Consider the following 26,219-nt stretch of genomic DNA (forward strand, 5'->3'; position numbering starts at 1 on the left):
GCAGAATTTGAACTTCACCAAGACGTGACTTTACTATGGAGCAGACAGCAGCCCATGAACAACAGGTTGCCTCTTACCATGATCTCCTCACGGTGCATCGGGTGGAGTTAGTGAATGGAATTAAAAACACTGACTGCATCCTGGATAACCTGCTACAGTCTGGATACTTCACGCCGGAAGATACAGAGTTTATACAGCAGAGTACAACTCAACATGAAAAGGTACATCCAGCCAATAAATTACAGGTCATATACCTTTAGTGAGCGGCCTGGATTTAGAAATTTGTATAGTCACTCAGTTCATTTAGCATATTCATTGTAGCAAAGATGTGGAGATGCCGGTGATGGACTGGGGTTGACAATTGTAAACAATTTTACAACACCAAGTTATAGTCCAGCAATTTTATTTTAAAATAAAATAAAATTGCTGGACTATAACTTGGTGTTGTAAAATTGTTTACCATTGTAGCAAAAATAGTGCTTAAGCCAACTGGGTTTTACTGTGTGCAATACACTTCTTGTGTGATACTCTAATTCATCTCCTGAGTTACTCCTACCATATCCAACACCAGTAATAGACCCTTAGCCACTAGTACTTCATCCTAGTGTTATACAGTTCCAGATGCTCTCTCAAGGCACAACCCAAGTTTGCAAGGACAAAATCCCGTAATGTACCACTGTCTGTGTTTCATTGTTCAGGTAGACACAGTACATAAATTTCACAACCCTATGATTTACTGAGCTCCTAACTTCCTCCCTTGGGAATTGTGATTCACCCAGCACAACTTGCTCAAACTCACTCCTGAAATTCTTTGTGCTGCTTGTGGCTATGTTGGTGCTGAGGACAGGGTGGGTGCTCGATGAAACCTACTGCCACTTGGTCCTTCCTGCCATCTCCTTCTGGAAAGAACCTACAGGAAGAGAAAAGGCGAGGACACTCCCATTATGTCACAGAAACATTTTGTGTAGCCAAATCAGCAAGTTAGTCTGCAAAATATGATTAGGTGCCTTTAAAACCTTTGAGCCATTGAACTTAACTTAATGTGTGTGTGGAAAACAAATGACATCACACCGCAGGGGTTGTGTGCATCCCCACTTATTCTTTAAGTAAACCAACCTTGTGAAATTAGATTTTGCAAGGTTCCCAAGTAACCAACAGTTAGCTGTGAGTCATGTAACTCGGAACTAATATTAGTTATGAGTTACATAATATTCTATTCCATAAGGACAGACAGGACAGCGTGGGGCCATGGTTTCAGATGTCACATTAATACTGACCCCGCACTCTACAATGCAAACGAGGGGAACATACAAAAAAAAGAGGTAAAAATCAACTGGACCATCCAGCCCACCCCATCCAGACATGGTGCAGTCTTCATGTTTCTTTAAGCTCTCTCCCAGTCACAGACCCCCAGAAAAGTAAATAAACATTAAAAAAAACCTTAGGCCAATTTAGGAAAAGTTCTGGGAAATTTGCACTCTGACCCCCAATGGCAACCAGGAAACTGGGGTAACTCGCATCAATAACCAAGGTACCATAACTCGAGATTCTTCCACTCTCAGGAAGCTGCCCAGCTCCCTCTTGAAGGATGGCAGTGACTCCGTATTTGCCAAGCGTTTAATCTGTTCAGCAGGCTGACGACTCTCTGTGAAAATAAATACTTCCTGGTACCTAACCTGGGAAAGGAGGATCAAGTTTCTTGCTTACTGGAGAATTGCGTTGGCAGTGCAGAGTGTAATGAAATCATTGTTGGTTCCACTTGCAATAGAATCTATACTAGGAGGTTTGTGCACAAACGTGGTATGCTTTTGAGGCGCTGGTTTTTGAGCAGCTCATAGTCTGAGATTTTAGATGATCCCACCTTCACACAATCATGCACACGCACACAACAGAAATGAAGCATTTTTTTTGGTCTGTGATTTATCCTTCCTGAATTCCACCTTGGTATATAAGGGATTAAAAACCAGCTTCACTCAGAGAAATCATATCCCAGGCTATCTTCACACATTTGTCGCAGAAATTAGTTAGGCTACCGTTGGGGCAAATAGCTGGGTCATTCAATTCAAATACAAATATCCCGTGTGACTTATTCAATTATGTGTTTGATTGGCAACTTCTTTTGATATTAACAGGCGGTTATTTCAACCATTGGGTCCCATTCACTGCTTCAAAGGTACTTATCACCTTTGGATACTTCGTGGTGCATGGATTGATGGCAGGTTAGATCTTTGGATGCTGCTATGATAGGGTTTTGCTGTTAGAAACATACAAAATTTACAGCACACAAGGAGGCCATTCGGCCCATCGTGTCTTTCCGGTCGAAATAGAGCTATCCAGCCTATCCCACTTTCCAGCACTTGGTCCGTAGCCTTGTAGATTACGGCACTTCAAGTGCATATCCAAGTACTTTTTAAATGTGATGAAAGTTTCTGCCTCTCCCACCCTTTCAGGCAGTGAGTTCCAGACCCCCACCACCCTCTGGGTAAAAAAAACTTTTCTCAGCTCCCTTCTAATCCTTCTACCAATCACTTTAAATCTATGCCCCCTGGTTATTGACCTCTCTGCTAAGGGAAATAGGTCCTTCCTATCCACTCTTTCTAGGCCCCTCATAATTTTATACACCTAAATTTAATTACCCCTCAGCCTATCCAATCTTTCCTCATAGCTAAAATTCTCCAGTCCTGGCACATCCTTGTACATCACTGCACCCTGTCCAGTTCAATCACATCTTTCCTGTAATATGATGACCAGAACTGTCTGATAGCTGTGACCTATCTGGGGTTTTATACAGTTCTAGAATAACCTCCCTGCTCTTATATTATATGCCTCAGCTAATAAAGGAAAGTATTCCATATACCTTCTTAACCACCTTATCTACCTTTCCTGCTACCTTCAGGAATCTGTGAACATGCACTCCAAGGTCCCTCTCTTTCTCTACACCTCTCAGTATCCTACTATGCCTTGTTTGCCCTCCCCAAAAGCATTACCTCACACTTCCATTTGCCTCTTTTCTGCCCACCTGACCAGTCCATTGATATCTTCCTGCAGTCTACAGCTTTCAACCTCTGTTAACCAATTCTCAATCCATCTGTTAACCAATTATCAATCCATGCCAGTATATTTTTGTATCATCTGCAAACTTCTTAATCATGCCCCCTACATTTAAATCTAAATCATTAATATATACCACAAAAAACAAGGGACCTAATCCTGAGCCCTGCAGAACCCCACTGGAAGCTGCCTTCCAGTCACAAAAACACCCATCAACCATTACCATTTGCTTCTTGCCAATAGGCAACTTGCCACTTTCCCTTGGATCCATGGTCTTTTGTTTTTTTGAACAGTCTGCCATGTGGGACCTTGTCAAAAGCCTTGCTAAAATCCATGTAGACTACATCAAATATACTACCGTCATCGATCCTCCTTGTTACCGCCTCAAAAAATTCAATCAAGTTAGTCAGACATGACCTTCCCTTAACAAATCCATGCTACCTATCTAGTTTGCATTGATTAGTGCCAGCTATAGTGGTTAAGTTGATTGGAGAAGGATCAATAAGAACATAAGAACATAAGAAATAGGAGTAGGCGTAGGCCATCCGGCCCCTTGATCCTGCTCCGCCATTCAACAAGATCATGGCTGATCTTCTACCTCAACGCCATTTTCCTGCACTATCCCCATATCCCTTGATGCCTTTAATATCTAGAAATCCATCGATCTCTGTTTTGAATGTACTCAATGACTGAGCCTCCACAGCCCTCTGGGGTAGAGAATTCCAAAGATTCACCACCCTCTGAGAGAAGAAATTTCTCCTCATCTCAGTCCTAAATGGCCTACCCCTTATTCTGAAACTGTGACCTCTGGTTCTAGACTCCCCAGTCAGGGGAAACATCCTCCATGCATCTACTCTGTCTAGCCCTGTAAGAATTTTGTATGTTTCAATGAGATCACCTCTCATCCTTCTAAACGCTAGAGAATACAGGCCTAGTCTACCCAATCTCACACGACAATCCTGCCATCCCAGGAATCAGACTGGTGAACCTTTGAGGCAAGTATATCCTTTCTTAGGTAAGGAGACCAAAATTGTACACAATTCTTCAGGTGCGGTCTCAGCAAGGCCCTATATTATTGCAATAAGACATCTTTACATCTGTACTCAAATCCTCTTGTAATAAAGGCCAACGTACCATTTGCTTGCTGCACCTGCATGTTAGCTTTCAGTGACTTATGTACAAGGACACCCAGGTCCCTTTGAACATCAACATTTCCCAATCTCTCACCATTTAAAATATACTCTGCATTTCTGTTTTTCCAAAGTGGATAACTTCACATTTTTCCACATTATATTCCATCTGCCATGTTCTTGCCCACTCACTTAGCCTGTCTATATCCCCTTGAAGCCACTTTGCATCCTCCTCACAACTTACGTTCCTGCCTAGCTTTGTGTCATCAGCAAACTTAGAAATATTAAATTTGGTCCCCTCATCCAAATCATCGATATAGATTGTGAATAGCTGGGGCCCAAGCACCGATCCCTGCAGTACCCCACTAGTCACAGTCTGCCAACCTGAAAAAGACCCATTTATTCCTACTCTCTGTTTTCTGTCTGTTAACCAATTCTCAATCCATGACAATACATTCCCCCCAATCCCATGTGCTCTAAGATGACAGGTGTTCAAGACTAGGTTGTTGAAAGGATTACTTTCCAGGGCCTTTAGTAATACAAATGCGTCTAATCTAGGATTTGATGTTTATCCATTAAGGTTACAAACAAACTATTTTGCAGGGGCTAAAACTTTATTGAATTGATCCAACATGTGCAGCAGAAAAAAGTGATCCAGCTCAAAACTTGCTTGTGCAATTTTTCTTCAAAAATATTTCAGGTTCGTCAAATACTGGACATAATATCAGCTAAAGGAGAAGAAAGTGCGGAGTACTTTGTATATATCCTGCATTGCGCCAAAGAGGTTTACTCAGATTTTCACCCTTGGTTGAAAGAAATTCATTACTGCCCATCAGACCACCTGCTGAATAAACCAGTGCTGATTACAGATGCAGGTGAGTCGGTGTTTCGCAAATGCATTTGGCTCCCACATTAATCAAACGATCCAGGGCCAAGAATTAATTCAACGATGACCAAATACCTTGTTGATTGTGATTATTCAGACAGTGACTGTGGCTGAGAGCCAATTGTCCATTATCTCACGGCAAGACAGATATCAATACTGTAACCAGTGATTGCCGCATTGTAGCAACCCTGGAATACCGCAATCAGAGTGATGAATATCTCGTCTATATAAACATTTGCCTCAAAACCAATGCGACTGTCACATTGCAGATACCAATTCTATTCATGGTTACGATTTAAAGTTATTTATAATAAAAATAACGATAGCATTTTAGAACAGAGCAATACCACCGGACTCAATATCCGCACCCTCCACCATTGGCTCACTGTGGATGCAGTGTGTACGATCTACATGATGCACTGCAGCAACTCGCGATGCTTATTTCAACAGTACCTCCAAGAGCAGCAATATGGTGGAATCCCCATCCAATATTTCTATCCTCTGCAGAGAGATGCCAAAACTTCTAGCAAGCACCTCCCTGGGAGATACATCTGAATCCTTCACACTCTATGTGGCTCAGCATTAGTGCTTGATTGTTTGATACCATTGCACTCTCCTTAGCAATTTTTTTTTTTTTTTAAAAACCACATTGGTTATTTTAGGGCTCTGCTTTTTCTCACATGAAACCAATCACAGGCATGGTAATACCTCAGATAGATAGCCAACTTCTTGTTCGTTATTCCCTAAGGAAATCCCCAGAACTTTCAAAGAAAGCTTTATATCAAAGTGTAACAAAGTACGAACATACGAACAATGACTGACAGGAAATGACCCTCTGGTCCATCCAGCCTGTCCCACACAATCGTGATACCTTGTGTATCACAGTATATACACTCCCCACCCCACACCATGCAATCCCCTGGGAGAGGAGAAAAAACAGACAAAAACCCAGGCCAATTTGGGGGGAAAAATCTGGGAAATTCCTCTCCGACCCCTTTGGTGATTGAAACAAGTCCAGGAGATCACTCTGGCCCCGATAATTCTATGCATTACATTTTGTACCTTTTGGAGGAGGTGATCTCCGCCCCAGCCAGAAACAGGTCCAGCTCTCGCTTGAAGGAATTCAATGAATCGGTGTTCACTGTATGAGCCGGCGGCCTGTTCGAGATTCTCTACTCTCTGGGAAAAGAACCACCTCCTGATATCTAACCTCGATCTGGCCTCATACAACTTAAAATTGTGACCCCTGGCCCTCTCTAACCTGGAACAAAATGTCAACTGAAACACAATCTATTCCTTTCATCATCTTGTAAACCTCAATCAGATCATCCCTAAGTCTACGGGTTTCTAAAGTGTAGAGTCCCAGCTTTTTTAGCCTATCTTGGTAACTAAGATGCTTTAAGCTGGGAATCAATCTAGTGGCCCTCCTCTGCACCCTTTCCAAAGCCTCAATATTACCCATCAAGTGAGGAAACTTGGTTTGTTGCCAGGAAAGAAAATGCAGTGGAAAATTTGTAAGCAACTGGACACAATATTCCAAATGAAGCCTGACCAAGATCTTGTACATGGAGAAAATAGCATGCTTTGTTAATTGTCCTATAAATGGACCCCAACACCCTATTTGCTCTAGCTATCGCTTCATGGCATTGCTCATGAACCTTTAGAGATCTGTGCACTAGATCATCCAGATCTCTTTCTTTCTCCACCAGCTTTAATGCTTTTCCCTGAAGGGTGTATGTATGTTGAGCATTTGTCCACGCATAACAATGCACTTCTCCAAATTAAACATAATTTGCCAGTCATGACCCCAATTCCCCAACTCATCAAGATCCAGGAGTAGAAGACATTCTATTAACCTGATCAAGTTTAGGCTGTGCTGTTAGCAATCCGAGTTATATTTAGAACAAACCACTGTACAAAGTTTATATAAAAAATCAGAGGCTTATTAATATACGACCTGCCATTCTAGTACATTAAAGCAAAACTGATAAGATTATACACTCTGCTTTGGATTACAGTATATATATTTTCCTCTCATGATTGCAAAGATCTTATTTAAGCTCATGCAAACACCAGGGGAAGTAATGACTAAAACAAACCTTTCTACAATTACGTCATTGATATACTAGTTGCAAAGCCTGTCACTAATGTATTGTGCATGTCTTTCAGTTTGCCAGTACACTGAAAAGCTCCGACTTGAATTGCTTCGAGATACAAGGTTCACTTCATCATATGTCCAAAAGGAAGATACTCCGTTCGATGACATGTACACTGAGACTATTATGGAATTACTCAATGCGGTCAATGAAATCAAAGGAAGCATCTCCCAATTGGAGGATTTGTTCGGTGACACTGGCGTCATCAATGACAATGCAGAAACAGTGTTTGTAACTGGTGACGCTGGGGTTGGTAAGACCATACTGCTCCAGAGACTTCAGAACTTGTGGTCCAAGGGAGAGCTGTGCGCTGATGTTAAATTCTTCTTCAAATTCAGATGCCGAATATTCAATAGCTTTAAGGAGGAAGACAAGATCTCACTCAAGGATCTACTGTTCAGGTACAACTGTTACCCTGACAAAGATGCTGATGAAATATTCAGTTACATCCGGCAACATCCTGACTCTGTTCTCTTCACACTGGATGGGTTTGATGAAATTAATGTGGACTGTGACCCTAATGATATCCCTGACATCTCTTCACCCTTTGACCCCACGCATCCTGTGGCCCTGTTGATGAACCTTCTTCATGGAAAGTTACTTAAAGGTTCCAAAATATTATTGACAGCAAGAACTGGCACAGACCTACCGCTGAGAATGGTGAGAAAGAGAGTGACGCTGAAGGGCTTTTCCAAGGACCATTTGCTGCGGTATTTGAAGAAATTCTTCAAAAACAAGGCCCATCAAAGCTTGGTTTTAACCCAGCTGGAGGCGAACCCTCACCTGTGCAGTCTGTGTTCAGTGCCATTGTTTTGCTGGATTATATTTAAATGCTACGAACACTTTCAGTCCACAGGTAGTTCCCAGCGGTTGTCACATTCCGTTACGCTGACTGACGTTTACCTGGTCATGATTGAGGTCTTCCTAAACCGCTCTTCTCGGGCCAATCTAAATAGGAAAAATGCCAGAAGCCAGATAAACATGTTCACAACAAAAAAGGAAGCTCTAATGCGGATTGGTAAGCTAGCCCAAAAAGGCATTGAAAACAGCAATTTTATATTCAGCCACGACAAAATTACAGCAGCAAAGATTTGGGACGAGGACTTACAGCTGGGCTTCATCAAAACTGTAGGCCATTATGATGGATGTGGGAATCAATCGACTTATGAATATCTTCACTTAACACTCCAAACATTTTTCACTGCTTTTTCATTAGCTCTAGATGATGAGATCAATTCACGGGACTTTCTCACACTATTCAACCATGGTAATGTACCAACACCGTCAACCAACAAACTTAGTGATTTATTTTTAGCTTTGTTGAGCCCGATGAGGCAGTCCTCCTCAAATGTCCTCAAGCCATTCAGCGAACATCTGCAGTTTACCTTGCTGTTCCTTTGTGGCTTGTTGTCCAACAGGAATATTGATCTGTTGCTAAATCTCGCCTCTCCTGCAACCGTTAAGGAAAAGCAGTCAGCATTGACGTCCTACCTGATCAGCTGCATCAAAGCGCACTTGCAAAGTCTCCCTCGCTCGTACCTTGAGGATGGCTGCAAGGTTCACGTCCTACCACGTTTCATATGGCTGATAAGGTGCATATTCGAAATGCAGAGTGCAGCAGAAGCCAAACTGGCAGCCAAAGGTATCTGTGCCGATTACATAAAGCTGAACTATTCCAACGTCTCCTCCGCTGACTGTAGTGCTCTCGCCTTTATCTTGCGCCACATCCAGAGGCCCCTGGCACTGGAGATGGACAACAACAACATCAATGATTATGGAGTCGAGCAACTGGTCTCCTGTTTCAGTCAGCTCACGGTCCTCAGGTAAGCTTTGTCACCAGATATTGGTGTCGTCTGGAATTGAGGTGCTTCCAGTAGAACAATGGGATTCACCCTTGTCCGACTGCATTATGCTTTTCCTTCAGGTGTTAGCCTTGGCTCAGTTGAGAATCCCTGAGTCAGAAGGTCTTGGGTTTGAGCCCCACTCCAGAGACTTGAGCACCTGATCTAGGCTGACACTTCAGTGCAGTACTGAGGGATGAGGGAGTAGGAGGGACCACCTATCAGATAAGACATTAAACCAAGGCCCGTCTGCCCTCTCAGGTGGACGTAAAGGATCCAATGGCACTATTTCAAAGAGCAGGGGAGATCGCCCCAGTTTCCTGGCTAACATTTATTTATTTATTCAACCAACATCATTAAAAAGTTTATCTGGTAATTTATCTTATTATGCCTTGATTTGTTGAACAAATCTGTGTCTCTGAAATTGCATCCTTGTTTGGAACAATATTTATTGATAAATTAATCTGTTTCTAACATTTTTTTAACCAATACAGATTGAGCGTGAATCAGATCACAGATCACGGAGTGCACATCTTGGTAGAAGAACTCAAAAAGCACCAGCAGATCAGATCGCTCGGGTGAGAGTGCATGATCCCAGTATGCCTGCGTGGTATATTCCAATTTTTTTTTAAACTTGATTGTATTTCTTCTCTGTCCTGTTTTTCCTTTTCCTCTTCCTAGCTCCTCCACCCCTCTCATGTACAGCTCATGTCGATACTTCATTCCTTCTGGTCGCACAGCTGCTCTGTGGTTTAGGTGGAAGATACCGCACTGCCATAGGGTCAGGCAGGTGGAGTGCCAAGATAGGAATGCCTCATCTAACAGTTTATGCCTCATCTATTAAAAAATATATAATTTAAACAGAAAGAGAAAGCATGTAATGGTTCACCTGTTGGTGGGTGTTAATGTTGCCCTGCACTTGGATTTAAATAAACATTCTCCTAGACTAGGAGCAGCTTGCTTGAATTACATAGTATTACATGGAATTTACTTCACAGAAACAGGCCATTCGGCCCAACCGGTCTATGCCGGTGTTTATGCGCCTCCTCCCACCCTCCTTCATCTAACCCTATTGGCATATTCTTCTATTCCTTTTTCCCTCATATGTTTATCTAGCTTCCCCTTAAATGCATCTATGCTATTCGCCTCAACTACTCCATGTGGTAATGAGTTCCAGTCTCTGTGTAAAGAAGTTTCTCCTGAATTCCTTATTGGATTTATTAGTGACTATCTTATATTTATGACCCCTAGTTCTGGTCTTCCCCACAAGTGGAAACATCTTCTCTGCGTCTACTCTATCAAACCTCTTCAGAACTTTAAAGATCTTTATCAGGTCACCCCTCAATCTTCTCTTTCCTAGAGAAAAGAGCCCCAGCCTGTTCAATCTTTCCTGATAGGTATAATCCCTCAGTTATGGTTTCATCCTTGTAAATCTTTTTTGCACCTTCCCCAGTGCCTTGATATATGGAGACCAAAACTGTGCACAATACTGCAAGTGTGGTCTGACCAAGGTTCTATCTCAGATTTAGGTCCAGGGAGGCAGGAAGTATTGATTCATTCAAGTGAAAATTAGACAGATGTCTTTCAGAAAATAATAATTTGGGATATAGCATAATCTGAAACATGAATTATGCTAACTGTGGTATGTTTGAGAGAAACAGGTGAATTTGAAGTTATGGTTCCCAAAGCTCTCCACTGTTGGGGGCTTTCCCCATCCCCATGTCTGGGTCTGTTGTAGACTAATTGATCGAGATTGATTGCTATGATTAGTCAACAACTTCATTATTGTTGTATCAGGTGACTACCAGGATGGTAGAAGGAGAACTAGATGGACCTTGGTCTTTTTTCATCTAACAGTTCATATTTCATTCTGTTTTAGAGTTGCCCTCTGCTAAAGCATAGGAACAAGAATAGACCATTCGGGCCCTTGAGATTGTTCTAAAAATTCTATTAGATCCTGCTTGATCTGTATCTCAACTCCATTTACCCACCTTTTCTCCACATGCACCTTTGTCCATGTGCAAAATGTATTCTTTATTAACATGACTATGCTTTTATTTAATAATAAACTTGAACATTTGTTAAAAAGAAGCTTACTGTGTCAGAGTTAACACGATGATACTGTACACTAATGTTCTAACATGGCGTTCCAGCTCTGGCCTCTTGCACATCCCCCACATCCTTCATCCCACCATTGGCAGCCGTGACTTCAGCCATCTAGGCCCTAACCTTTGGAATTCCCTCCCTAAACCTCTCCTCCTCTCTCTCCTCTCTATCCCCCTTTAAGACGCTCCTTAAAACCTACCCCTTTGACTGAGCTTTTGGTCACCTGTCCTAATATCTCCTTCTTTGGCTCGGTGTCAATCTTTGTCTGATTACGCTCCTGTGAAGCGCCTTGGGACGTTTTCCTACATTAAAGGCGCTATATAAATGCAAGTTGTTATCACTGTTGGTGTGTCAAACTGGTGAGATACAGGCTCACATGTATAACCTCCCGCACCACGAGTTCCTGATCTCAGCCTTGTTGCCAGGGAGAGGCAATGAGCAAAAGGTAGACAGTTCCGCACAGGGGTGGAAAGAAAATCGAGACAGTATATTCCCCCTCAATCAAGGACTGAAACACCTTCCAGCAGTTGGTTTAAGAGAGTCACTGGCAGTGATCTAGGAGCAGCTCGTGGGAGAGCGACCCAGGGAGACAAGATTAAGCTCAGCTACAATGTCCAATGGTCACTTAATCTGCTCACATTGACTGACAAGGCTCAAACATGAAGAAGAGCCACTTGGGGAAAGTATGGAAGGGCTGTCGGCAACTGTGGAACTCTATCCCAGCAGGAGTCTGCATTTTCATGAGAAGAGGAAATCCAACAGTAGTTAAAGAGTTAAACAACAAAGTAACTTTGCATTCAATGATAATTCTTTACAATGGTTTGTTTTCACATGGTACAGATGATGGCAATTTTTGGCAGAATGATGTCAGAAAAGTTCTTCCACGTGCAAAGAGTGATTAGCGCACGGTCTGGACTGCAGATAGAGTGTGGGAGGCCAAAGCCTAGGATGAGGGACTTCAGTTATGTGGAGAGACTAGAGAAGCTGGGATTGTTCTCCTTACAGCAGAGAAGGTTAAGGGGAGATTTGATAAAGGTGTTCAAAATAATGAGGGGTTTTGATAGAGTAAATAAGGAGAGACTGTTTCCACTGGCCGGTGGGTCGGTAACCAGAGGGCACAGATTTAAGATAATTGGCAAACGAACCAAAGGGGAGAGGTAGAGAAATGTTTTTACGCAGCGAGTTGTTATGATGTGGAATGCACTGCCTGAAAGGGTGGTAGAAGCTGATTCAATAGTAGCTTTCAAAGGGGAATTGGATAAATACTTGAAAAATAAAAATTTGCAGGGCGATGGGGAAAGAGCAGGGGAGTGGGACTAATTTAACAGCTCTTTCAAAGAGCCAGCACAGACACGAAGGGGTGAATGTCTTTCTTCTGTGCTGCATAATTCTATGAAACCTCTGGAATCATTTAAGAAACAATTAGATGCTGCAGTGGGGAGGACTATAGAGTTCTTCTGGTTGGATGAACAAAGATGGCCTATAATGGCCTCACGATGTGTTAGTTTCACATTTGTTTTTTGAACGGCTAAAGTTCAATTGCTTCTACTCCATTTCAGACTTTACAAGAATCGCATAAGTGATGTTGGTGCCAGGGATGTTGCTGAGCTGATCGAAGGTTGTCCCAGTCTTGTTCAATTGAAGTAAGTCACTTCTATTGTGGTTACAAGTTATTGATCATCCGTAAACACTTTTAAGACAACTGTAGAATTATTCATATTATGCCTAACAAGACATGATGTTCAAACAGGATGGGAGCAAACATGATTACCCATGAAGGGGGAACTTACCTAGCTAAAGCAATCCAGAAAAGTAGAACTGTGGAAGACATTGGGTAAGTCGGATATCAGAGTACACTAACATGGGCGGGGGGGGGGGGGGGGGTGCTGAAATTTATAGTAACTCAAGGCTATCAAAATATTAACACCAAAATGTTGCAAAGCTACTAATTCTGAAATATTGGTAGAACATTATATTTTCCCTGAGCAGATCCTTATTATGGCAGTGAATGACTAAACTGATTATCATATAATAGAAATCTGTGTTATTTTTTACCATACGGAGACTCCTGTTAGAAGAAGCCTATGAAAGACAGGAGACTAAAACTCATTCATACATAATTAATGACTTCAGCTGGGTATTGCAGAGACCTATCAAACTTGACAGGTAGGGCGCTTGACTGGTTAAGATTTAAAAACAAATCGAATGTGTTCCCATGTTGATATGGTTTGACTGATCCTTTTTCTCTACCTGTGGAATAGTCGATTAAAAAGGGAATTCCCCGCCTCCTCCTTTTCCCGTCACTAACTCTCGTTCCTGTAGAGCAGGTAGGACAGCTGGATCTTTTGAGCTGTCAACTCGCCTGTCGCTGTGAAAGCTACTCTGTGATTGTCTGATTTTGCTTCTGTGGGATGGAGCAAATGCCCAAGCTTGTTAATAGCTCCTCTTGAAATGGGATGGGGTTTTCCACATGGTAGCTGAGAGTGTTGGATTTAGTCCTACAGCAAATAACCACTAGACAGTTGCCATTCTAATTAGACTCTGGATAAAGGAAGATAGCTTGGCAGCATCTCAGTGTAATAATAATAATAAGATTAATTCAGTCCTCATTGCCATCCACTACTCAACACCAACATATTTAATAACTACTATTTAGAAGCCATGCTAAAGATCTCCCAGGCATAACATCCTACTGCTCCAATTTGTTTGTCCACTTTTTTTTAATCTCAAATCTAATATTGGTAATCCTGAAATTCATTCAGTGGAGTCTTAATGAATTTCTACTCTCCAAATTCTTTTCTAACAGTGCTGAGATATAGGTGGTTTTCTGCTAGCGATATCAATAGAAAACTGTGCTCTTGCTGGATTCTTCAGATGTACACTTTGTCAAAGCAAGAGAGCATGGGAAAATTGGTCATCTTCTCTTTGATTTCCCTATCCTCTTCCCTTATCTTCTTCCTGCTCTCCTTTCGCACTCCACACCATCCTCTGAGTCAGAGAATAGGAACAATGTAAGCCAAACCCGGCCTCAATATTATTTCCCATCAGTCAATTTCTTACTCCACAGTGCTGACTAGATCTTCCGATCATTGATTAATCTTTGCCTTCCCTTCCCAGCCGAACATAAGAAGCATTCTACGGTCACAGGATGTACCACCTAGCAGGCTCAGCTGAGGAGCAGATTGCTGGAGACTGGCCGGCTTTTAACATCAGCCGAGGCTAAGATCAGAAACCAAGCCTTGTGAATGAGAATCCAGCACTGTACATGTCAAGTATCAGCTTGGCCCTGTGGTATCACTCTTACCTTGGTGTCCAAAGGTCATGGGTTCAAGCCCCACTCCATAGACTTGAGCACATAATCTAGGCTGACACTGCCAGTGGAGTACTGAGGGAATGCTGCACTGTTGGAGGTGCTGTCTTTCAGATGAAATGTTGAATTGAAGCTCTCCCTGCTCAGGTGGATATAAACAATCCCATAACACTATATGAAAAACAGCAAGCATATTGTCCTGGACATCCTTCAACCAGCACCACCAAAACAGTTTAGCTGGTCATTCATTTAATTTCTGTTTGTGAGAGCTTGCTGTGTGCAAATTGGTTGCCACATTTGCCTACATTGTAACAATGACTTCACCTCAAAAAGTAATTCGTAGGCAGTGAAGTGATCTTGGATGCCTTGAGGATGTGAAAGGTGTTCTATAAATCTTTCTTTTGCCATGAAAACCAGTGAACAATCCAACTGTATTGAACACCTTTATCACAGTATATGTTTCTCATCTCTTTTTAAAAAAAATCTTTCTTCTTTGTCTTAATTACGGTTTGTAAATCTCAAACAATTCACCAAAGTAATTTAAGTTTTAATGATTGACAGGTTCTGGGGAAATCAGTTAGGAGACCGAGGTGCAGAAGCCTTTGCAGAAGCGTTAAAAAATCACCACAGTCTGAAGAATCTGAGGTAACTAAGTTGATTATCATGTGGCATTTGTGTGCACAACTTCCTGAATGTTAGAAGAGGCATTTACGCCTCTAGCCGAACTGTTCCAGTACAGCTACAACACTGGCGTCTACCCGACAATGTGGAAAATTGCCCAGGTATGTCTTGTCCACAAAAAAAAGCAGGACAAATCCAATCCGGCCAATTACCGCCCCATCAGTCTACTCTCAATCATCAGCAAAGTGATGGAAGGTGTCGTCGACAGTGCTATCAAGCGGCACTTACTCACCAATAAGCTGCTCACCGATGATCAGTTTGGGTTCCGCCAGGACCACACGGCTCCAGACCTCATTACAGCTTTGGTCCAAACATGGACAGAAGAGCTGAATTCCAGAGGTGAGGTGAGAGTGACTGCCCTTGACATCAAGGCTGCATTTGACCGAGTGTGGCACCAAGGAGCCCTAGTAAAATTGAAGTCAATGGGAATCAGGGGGAAAACTCTCCAGTGGTCGGAGTCATACCTAGCACAAAGGAAGATGGTAGTGGTTGTTGGAGGCCAATCATCTCAGCCCCAGGACATTGCTCAGGAGTTCCTCAGGGCAGTGTCCTAGGCCCAACCATCTTCAGCTGCTTCATCAATGACCTTCCCTCCATCATAAAGTCAGAAATGGGGATGTTCGCTGATGATTGCACAGTGTTCAGTTCCATTCACAACCCCTCAGATAATGAAGCAGTCCGTGCCTGCATGCAGCAAGACCTGGACAACATCCAGGCTTGGGCTAATAAGTGGCAAGTAACATTCGCGCCAGACAAGTGCCAGGCAATGACCATCTCCAATAAGAGAGAGTCTAACCACCTCCCCTTGAAATTCAACGGCATTACCATCACCAAATCCACCACCATCAACATCCTGGGGGTCACCGTTGACCAGAAACTTAACTGGTTCAGCCACATAAATACTGTAGTTACAACAGCAGGTCAGAGGCTGGGTATTCTGCGGTGAGTGACTCACCTTCTGACTCCCCAAAGCCTTTCCACCATCTACAAGGCACAAGTCAGGAGTGTAATGGAATATTCTCCACTTGCCTGGATGAGTGCAGCTCCAACAACACTCAAGAAGCTCGACACCATCCAGGACAAAGCAGACTGCTTGATTGGCACCCCATCCACCACCTTAAACATTCACTCCCTTCACCACCGGCGCACCGTGGCTGTAGTGTGTACCATCCACAGGATGCACTGCAGCAGCTCGCCAAGGCTTCTTCGACAGCACCTCCCAAACCCGCAACCTCTACCACCTAGAAGGACAAGGGCAGCAGGCACATGGGAACAACACCACCTGCACGTTCCCCTCCAAGTCACAAACCATCCCGACTTGGAAATATATCGCTGTTCCTTGATCATTGCTGGGTCAAAATCCTGGAACTCCCTTCCTAACAGCACTGTGGGAGAACCTTCACCACACGGACTGCAGTGGTTCAAGAAGGCGGCTTACCACCACCTTCTCAAGAGCAATTAGGGATGGGCAATAAATGCAGCCCTTGCCAGCAACGCCCACAACCCATAAACGAATAAAAAAGGAAAAAAATGTGCCGTGACAAAAAGCTTAATTCTACATCTTCACGTCCAGTTACTTTTCCACCAAAAGACATGTATGGGAAAAAAAGAACTTTACCAGTCAATATTAAACGATGAGAAGGCTCTCTTAAAAAGGGTAAATGGAAGAAAATATATCCTCGCATCATGAATGACTTACACCATTTATAACCAGAAATACTTCATGGGGTGATGCTGGGTAGAAATGACTAAAATAATGCCTCACTCTTGATCTCAATTGGCATTCCATGGGAAGGAGGGAAAATCACAAAGAGTCAACTCAGCTCTTGGGGATCTCCCTCTGTGGTTGGTTCCAAATTAACATTGGTGGAGACCTAAGAGTAGGCCGTCCAGCCACCTCTCTCAGCTGCAGTGGTTCATGTTGCAGGGAGACCATTAGAAAGAGCAAGGGAAGAAAATACAAGTGCCATAAAAAGGATTTTAACTCTAACCGAAACAAAAACCAGAAGCATTTAGTTGCGTCTCTGGACCTAGAAGATCAGTATTTATTTCTATCCCTGTCAAGTATTGCTTCAATTGCTTCACATATCACAAAGGATGTCTCATTTTTTCTTTACCCTATTTCCATTGAATTTTCAGCAGCTGGATTCAGTTACAACAACTTTAAGTTTACAGTTCATGTTTTCAATGCTATTCCAATGCTCTCCTGGCTGGCCTCCAACCATCCTCCTTCTGTAAACTTCAGCTCATCCAAGACTCTGCTGCCCATATCCTAACTCGCACCAAGTCCCATTCATCCATCACCCCTGTGCTCGCTGACCTACATTGGTTCCCGGTCCGGCAACGCCTCGATTTTAAATTCTCACCCTTGTGTTCAAATCCCTCCATGGTCTCACCCCTCCCTATCTCTGTAACCTCCTCCAGCCCTGCAACCCTCCGAGATCTCTGCGCTCCTCCAAGTCTGGCCTCTTGCGCATCCATGATTCTCATCGCTCCACTGTTGGCTGCCGTGCCTTCAGCTGCTTAGGCCCAAAGCTCTGCAATTCCCTCCGTAAATCTCTCCACTTCTGTACCTCTCCTCCTTTAAGTCACTCCTTAAAATCTACCTCTTTGACCAAGCTCTGTGTCCTAATATCTTTTTATGTGACTCAATGTCAATTTTTTGTCTGATAACGCTCCTGCGAAGTGCCTTGCGATGTTTTACTATGTTAAAGGTGCTGTATAAAAGCAAGCTGTTGTTTTTGTTTTATTCCTTGAATTCTAAAACCTTTCTAAGTCACAGTCAAGGCATAGATTCACTGCAAAAGAAAATCAATCACTTGTTTCCATATTTTCCCAGCCTTGCAGCAAACCAGATCTCATCAGAAGGCAGCAAGCACCTGGCCAAGGCACTCTGCAAGAACAGCTCACTGAAGATACTCTGGTATACACAGGCATTTAGACAGATGCTCAGCATGCTGATTGATAGTTGAACACTGAAGGCAATTCCAACATCAAACTAAAAACAATCACTAAGGGAAAAATGTACTTTTCTGTTCACTTGTTCCAAAAATAATTGAGTAAAAGTCAAATGTTAATAGCAGTTGGTCAGAATTACAAGTTTAATGGAAATTAGTTTTAATATGTTTATTTGATATTTAAGAATATTCAGCTTCCATAGAATTAAATTAAATTAAGGTGACATTTTATAAGAAACATACTAACATATTTTTTTTAATTTAAAACATTCTTTTTAGTAAGAACCCAGTCACGTTGCTGCAAAGTTAAGGACAAGGTTTAAATGCATAAATTAACCTTAATCCATGTTCAATGTAGTGACACGTGTGGATTTAGAGTGAAAACTGGATTGTAACCAGTGACTACCAAGTTTAAAGAAATATCTTGTATTACTAACTTATATCACTGTGTTTATAAGTAGTGATTATTGCTCTGGATTTATGACAATTTACTACATTTTTCAAAAATTGTTTATTACAAATCACCTCCATGCCAAATTGGACATGGAATAGTTATGAACCTAGGAACTGCTCACAATTCCAGGATCACCACCCCCACCCGCTTCTCTTCTCCACTTAAACCCCTCTCCCCTCCACCCTCACCTCCAACAACAAACATGAGGAGCTCGTGGACTTCTTTGTCACTAAGATTGAGACCATCCGCCCAACTGTCTCTGCTGCTTCCCTCCCTTCCCCTAGTCCACCAAGCCAAACTTCCCCTACGGTCCCCCACCCATCCTAGCCCTGAACTCACATCTTTCTCTAGTTTCTCTCCTATCTCCCCTCATGCCTCTCCAAGCTCACCTTGACCATGAGACTCACCTTCCGCTCCCTCAACCCTATTCCCAGTAAACTACTGACCACCCAACTTCCCTTCCTGGCCCCCATGTTAGCTGATATTGCTAATGGTACCCTCACCTCAGGTATTGTCCCCCTCCTCTTCAAACCTGCTGTCATTCCCCCCCCTCAAAAAATCCACCCTTGACCCCTCTGTCCTTGCAAACAACCGCCCCATCTCCAATCCTCCTTTCCTTTCCAAGTCCTTGAAGGTGTTGTCGCCTCCCAAATCCATGCCCACCTTTTCTGCAACACCATGTTTGAATCCCTCCAATCAGGTTTCCGCCCCTGCCACAACACTGAAACAGCCCTTATCAAAGTCACAAATGACATCCTATGTGACTGTGACCAGGGTAAACTATCCCTCCTCATCCTTCTCGACCTGTCTGCAGCCTTTGACACGGTTGACCACACCATGCTCCTCCAACACCTCTCCTCCGTCGTCCAGCTGGGTGGGACTGCGCTCGCCTGGTTCCATTCCTATCTATCCAGTCGTAGCCAGAGAATCACCTGCAATGGTTTCTCCTCCCGCTCCCGCACCGTTACCTCTGGAGTTCCCCATGGATCTATCCTTGGCCCTCTCCCATTTCTTATCTACATGCTGCCCCTTGGCGACATCATCCGAAAACACAATGTTCACATGTACACTGACGACACCCAGCTCTATCTCACCACCACCTCCCTCGACCCCTCCACTGTCTCTGATTTGTCACACTGCTTGTCCAATGAGCAAAAATTTCCTCCAACTAAATATTGGGAAGACCGAAGCCATTGTCTTTGGTCCCTGCTGCAAACTCCATTCCCTAGCCACCGACTCCATCCCTCTCCCTGGCCACTGTCTGAGGCTGAACCAGACCGTTCGCAATATTGGCATCCTATTTGACCCTGAGATGAGCTTCCGACTCCATATCTGCTCCATCACCAAGACTGCCACTTCCACCTCTGTCGCCCGTCTCCGCCCCTGCCTCAGCTCATCTGCTGCCTGTATCCTAACTCGAAACAATCACCCATCACCCCTGTGTTCGCTGACCTACACTGGCCAGTCTTAATATCTCCTTATGTGGATCGGTGTCAAATTTTGTTTGATTACGTTCCTGTAAAGCGCCTTGGGATGTTTTACTACGTTAAAGATGCTATATAAATGCAAGTTGTTGTTGTTGTCGTGAAGAGATATTCCCATCAGGAACACATACTTTGGATTTGCAATACTGTGATTTATTTTCCCTCTTGCAGGTTGACACAAAACAATTTGGATGATGAAGCAGCTGAAAGTTTTGGAGAAATGCTGAGAGTTAACTCATCTCTGGAAAAGTTATGGTAATATTTAATAGACACCCCTCCCCGATGGGGGACTTGCACTCTTTTCATGTCACAGTACTGTTGCCAGAGGCTGAAGCTGTAGAATAAATCAGGCGCCGTGCACCACTGTAAAGGAACGTCTCAAGATTTCTTTATTTTGGTTGCTTGGCTCCAGAGACGAAGTGCAAACAGCCACCAGACTGCCACTTGGTCCCAGCTGTGAGTAGGTGGAGCACTCAGGCCACCCATGCAGAACAGAAATGGTGTTTGCATATTGCTGGCCTTCTGACCCCTCCCCTCACGTTGGGGAATGTCCACACCATGACCCTAAAGGTGCAAATGCAACCTTTGAGCGACTGCACCTATGGAGGATTGCACATGCTCAGTTGCTTTAAGATTGTGTTTTTGACTTTTGAACCACTTGCACTTAGATATCACCTTTTAAAAATGACAAAATATCCCAAGGGACTTCACAAAGTGGTGGTGAAGGGGAGTCAGATAACAAGTGAGAGTTGGGGAAAGAGTAAGGAGAGGTGACCGAAGAGGTAAGTTTTGAAAAGGATTTAAGATATGGAGAGATGATGGAGAAAAGTGAATGGGTTTAGGAGAGCTCCGAGAAGGGGAGCAAGATGGCTGATGGTGCTTCCAGCAATGGCAGAGTGGCGGATGTAACCTGAGTTATGGGTTGCAGAGAGAGGCTGGTGCAAGACTGTGGCAGGAACTCTAAAGGAACGAGGATTTCGAATTCAGTTATTCTGGCGTTATCGCCAGTGCCAAATCTTCCCTGTAGCGTGAGGGCGGTAAATTCAGAACAATCCCCCATGTCGCATAGCAGCTTCCACTGGGTCCAGGTACCTACCTACATGTCTGTTAAATGGTTAACAAGAGATCGTTGAGAGCGGTTTCCCCCCATTTTTATGTGGAAGTTCCTGCTTGTTGCCAACCCTTGATGGTCCAATTGAGATTGGGGCCTCATCTTGGGAAGAAATTTATATCCGAACTCCCAATCCTGCTCCCTCCCAACCCCCACATTATACTGTGTGATATCACCAATGGAAGGCATTGGAATAGGTTGGGACTAGCACTGTTCCTGTTCTTCAGGTACACCTATCATTCTGTTGCAATCATACAGAACACTAAGTTAAGAATAATTTTAGCATATATTCCGGATGTAGAACCAGAAAATAATGTGTAGATTGGAAATTAATTCCGTTGTGCTTTTCTCCCCAACTTACCTTCAATTCAAGAACATTTTACAAAATAGCAAAAGCTCAATGTTAGCTCCAAAGTGTTCTCTTCTTTGAAATGATCCAGTTTTGAGCACACGTTCAGATGGGTTTGGAATATGTGTTGTTATTATTAGAAGACAGGGAGGCCCAATATCTGGAGAGCTTCGGGCCTCACCATTCAAACACGGGGGTGCGCGAATTTACCCTCACATCACCGCCCCCCCCCCCCCCCCCCGTCGCGCCATCGCTCGTGCCCAGAAATGGTTGCGGCCCAATTTCTAGGCCAACGTATTTAACACTCTCCAAACAAAACTTACAACAGCTGTTCACAATATTTTCCTAAGCAGCCATCAGTATCGTAAAGATCAGATTCTGAGTGATTAATCCTTAGGCTGATCTATGCTCAATCTGAACCAGTTTGGATTAGTGATGTTCTACTGAGTTTGAAATTCTATTGCATTTCTACGCTCAGTAGTTCAGTCTCAATGCGCCCCAGCCCTGCACATTCAGTCGGTTTGCAGGAGGTGGCATTGTATCTAGTGTGCGGGTGTGGTCGCAGGGCAAATCGCCAAGAATGTGATTGAATTTTTGCAGGTTGATTGAAAACAAGATAACAACCCATGGAGCTACGTATCTCCTCAACTCGCTCAGAGAAAACAACGCCATAGATGAGATCTGGTAAGGCAAAAATCTCAATCAGCATTTCTGTCGCGTTAGTGAGCGTTCAGTGGAATCCACTTGATACTGAATTTTAATCAAGTCACAAGGTCAGGCAGCTGGCAATTCTAGGTTATTTAACCAGGTTTCTCCCCTTTCTCTTGAAGCTATACAGACCCTTCAGGCACCTACCCAGTACCCCATCAACAGTCTTTATATGTCAACCTATTCAGTGAATGTCGGCAGGCTATGTAATCAGAGGCAGGTATCAATGCCAAGCCAGATATCCTGGCCTCCTCCCAGTGTCCACACACTGGTCCTTTCCTAACCCAGGTTATTGCATCAAGATTAGGAGGAAGAACTGCCTCCCCAGCTCAGTGGCACTGACGCCAGTTGTAGCGTCCCCACTGCTACCCCGACTGAATCACCTAATTTAACATAGCCTGACCGAGCCTTTGGTTCAGTGGTAGCATTCCCACCTCTGAGTCAGAGGGTGCAGGGTTTGATCCCTAATCCAGACAGTCCAGGTGGGTGGAGACCGGAGCTCCGACTCTGAATTCTGGGCTGACATCCAGTGAGATTCTTGTGTCCGGTGGGTGTGGGTTTGGGTGCCCCCCCCCCACCTTCATCGTATGGGTTGTGGGAGCCTATAAAACCCACTGCTGTAGAGGAGAAACTCCCCTATTGGCTGGTGTAAAGATGGTTACAGCTATGGAAGGTATGTTCACGTTGCAGACTGCTAATCAGCCTGCAAATCCTTCCACTACTCCACACTGTTCTCCCAGGAAAGAATGTGAATATATAAGATGGATTTCTTTCAGAAAATAATATTTTGGATACAGTATATGAAGACGACGTGGTAAGTGTAACATGCTTGGGAGGAACAGGTGACTTTGGACCTCTGGTTCCCAAAGCTGTCCACCACTGGGAGTTTACCTCATGTCTGGGTCTGTTGTAGACTAATTGATAGAGATTGATTGCTACGACTAGTCAACAACTCCATTATCATTGTATCATGTGACTACCAGGATGGTCAAAGGTGAACTAGATGGACCTTGGTCTTTTTTCATCTAGCAATTCCAATGTTCCTTTGAAAGCAGCACAGACTGGGAATTGAACCTGGGACCTTCTGGTCTCTATAGATCAGTCACCCACTTCCTTTACTAACTGATCCATTGGATGAGCTCAGGAATTCTACATACAATCTATTATGAGCACTTCTCCTGTGACACATTTCTCAATCTCACTATACTGAACGACGATGAGATAGCTTTTCTATGCAGATATATAACTTTCACTTTGAAACCTGGTGTTACATTCTATTGAGATAATCTAATACAATAAAACATTTTTTGGCTTTTAAAACAATATTAAAAAATTACTGGGGTGGAGGGAAGGGAGATAGCAAGGAGGCACCAATGAGTGGGACTCGGGAAGCTGTGTTCCAAGATCAACCGTTTCTGATCTGTCACTCAGCTTTAGAGGAATTGGTGATACTTCAGGCTAGAACCAAAGGAGATGGGATTTCCGTCACACTTCTGGTAAAGTTATGGAGGTGTGTGGAGGTAAAGTTATGGAGAAAATGGGAAAAAAAGCAGAGTTTTATTTTGATGATTTTTCTCCTGGGTTGCTTGCTGCAGTGAGATTAATCTTCAATTCCTGGAGACTCCAGGACAATGCGGAGGGTCGGCGATCCTAATAATGATGTGATGCTTTGCTGGTTGCTGAGGCTGGAGCTGTCTGATCAGTCAGTGGTTGAGGTGATTGGAACTGTCGCACCTCAATACCAACAGGGGGAGAGGCACCTCGATTCACAAAGATCAACACATCATATTCTGCAGTGTTCCTTTACTCCCTTGCCCCAACAGAACATTGGCCTATTTGTGCTTTCAGTTTGCAAATCTTCCTGCATGCACCAGTCTACAATTGAGAGTAGAAGCAGTGCAGACTGGCCGTAGACTGGATTTGGTCAGATCCGTGATCTCCGGTGGTTTGCAGAATCAGCTTTGGTTGGATCTGGTGCAGAACCCTTAAGGATCCAAGTGCCCTGGGAGCCAGTATAAATGTGACAATCAGTCACTACATTATCTTGTGTATGGTTGTTCGTTACCAGTGTTGGGATATTTTTCATCGTTTTATTAGATTTTTAAAAATGCTTCATGAGGGAAGTAAATCTAGTTCCTGGCACTTTTGGTCTATGAGAAAAGTAATAAATGCCACTTGCGTAATCTGTTGTTTCTTTTTCAGCCTAAAGGATAATCGAATTCCGCCAGAAGATGCTTTGCAGCTTGTGAAAGACAAACGCATCGTCATCTAGGCCGCTCCCGGAACTGTCACTGTTTGCAGCACTAAGGATCGGTCTTGGTTCAGTGGTAGCCACACCAGAACTAGAGTACATAATCCAGGCTAACACTCCCAGTGCAATACTGAGGGAGTGCTGCACAGTCGGAGATGCCGTCTTTTGGATGAGATGTTAAACAGAGGCCCTATCTGCCCTCTCAGATGGACGTAAAATATCACATGGCACTATTTCGAAGAACGACGGGGATTTCTTCCCGGTGTCCTGGCCAACATTTATCCCTCAACCAATACCTAAAACAGATGATGTGGTCATTTATTTCATTACTGTTTGTGGGATCTTGCTGTGTGCAAATTAGCTGCCGTGTTTCCTACATTACAACAGTGACTACACATCAAAAGTACTTCATTGACTGTAAAGCACTTTGGGACATTGAGTTTATGAAAGGAGCTATATAAATGCAAGTGCCTTTCTTTCTTTTTTATTGTTTTCAAACATTCCCTAAAGTAGATGATTTCCTTGCCTTGCTTTAGTGGGTTCTAATTTGAGACAAGCACTGCTTCAGATCAGGGCTGCACTGACCTATACAGTCTGCTCTGCATTGGGCTCCAGTCAGGCCCAGTAGAACTCTGTGACTAAGCGTGCAGATCTTTGCTCACCAACAAAGTGCTGAATAAGTTTCTTGTGTTAATTTAAAAAACTTAAAGGACAAAGGTTAAAAAGTCTGTGGAGTACCTCGGAACTTTTAATAGTTTCCTTTGCAGCAGTTGCAGTATAATTGCAACTGACATGAAGGTGGAAGGACACCAGACATTGTCCCTGAACTGGCTTCACACCTGATTCCCATTGCAGTAAAACTAGACCATTAACTCTCAAGAGCTCATTTATACCACCATTGGACTGACACATCTAAAACTGAGGACCATTATAACATGTTTGGAAGGGCTACAGCATAGATGTACCAGAATGGAGTTAAGGTGCAGATCAGCCATGATCTGACTGAATGGCAAAAGAGGCTTGAGGGGCTGAATGGCCTACTCGTGTTCCTAATGTTCCTGTGTTTAGCTTTCAACATTTAGTGAAATCCCAACTAGGAATTAACTGCCAACTAATCAATCATTAGCTAACATATTTGGAAATATTTTGAGGGACGCCATCTCTGCTACTGGAGAAGATGAAGCAAAGAAAGAGCCACGTATCATTTTAACAAATAGATGACATAACAACCGGTTTTATTGCAAACCGTACCATCACCAAACTGAACAAGGACAGGCCTGTTAATGAGTCAACAGAAAAGTGGAGATAAAAAAAAATCAGCAAGAAAGTGCAAATTTTAACCTCATACCTTAATTATCTCTGTGTATTCCACTCGCAGGTAAAACCAGCTCAAATCACTCATTGTATTAACATTGAATTTCTGAAGGACCATTTATAGCTCAGATGCTTAGCTTACCACATATAGATTCTTAATATGAATCATTCCCACATTACAACATTGACTACACTTCAAAAGTACTTAATTGGCTGTAAAGTGCTTTGGGACATCCTGAAAAGGCGCTATATAAATAAGAGTTCTTTCTTTTCAATAATAGAATTTTGAGAGTGATTTACCCAGTACATAACATATAAAACATCTTTGTACTCTGGCACATATTGACAATATGGTTTGGATGTACTAGATATAATATGCAACTTTATATGGTCTATTATATATTTAATAAAATGAAAACTGATGATAAAA

General features: G+C 43.2%; 1 protein-coding gene across 1 annotated transcript; it reads left to right on the forward strand.

The window, feature by feature from the left end:
* Window positions 1-26,219, forward strand: LOC137335542 (nucleotide-binding oligomerization domain-containing protein 1-like). Its single transcript, XM_068000865.1, has 11 exons — window positions 1-221; window positions 4,882-5,056; window positions 7,237-9,046; window positions 9,559-9,642; window positions 12,730-12,813; window positions 12,921-13,004; window positions 15,042-15,125; window positions 18,001-18,084; window positions 20,228-20,311; window positions 22,117-22,200; window positions 24,427-26,219. The coding sequence occupies exons 1-11, from the start codon at window positions 36-38 to the stop codon at window positions 24,494-24,496; spliced, it is 2,829 nt and encodes a 942-aa protein (XP_067856966.1). The 5' UTR covers window positions 1-35; the 3' UTR covers window positions 24,497-26,219.

The sequence above is a fragment of the Heptranchias perlo genome, chromosome 2 (genome assembly GCF_035084215.1).
Source record: "Heptranchias perlo isolate sHepPer1 chromosome 2, sHepPer1.hap1, whole genome shotgun sequence".
Taxonomy (NCBI): Eukaryota; Metazoa; Chordata; class Chondrichthyes; order Hexanchiformes; family Hexanchidae; genus Heptranchias; species Heptranchias perlo.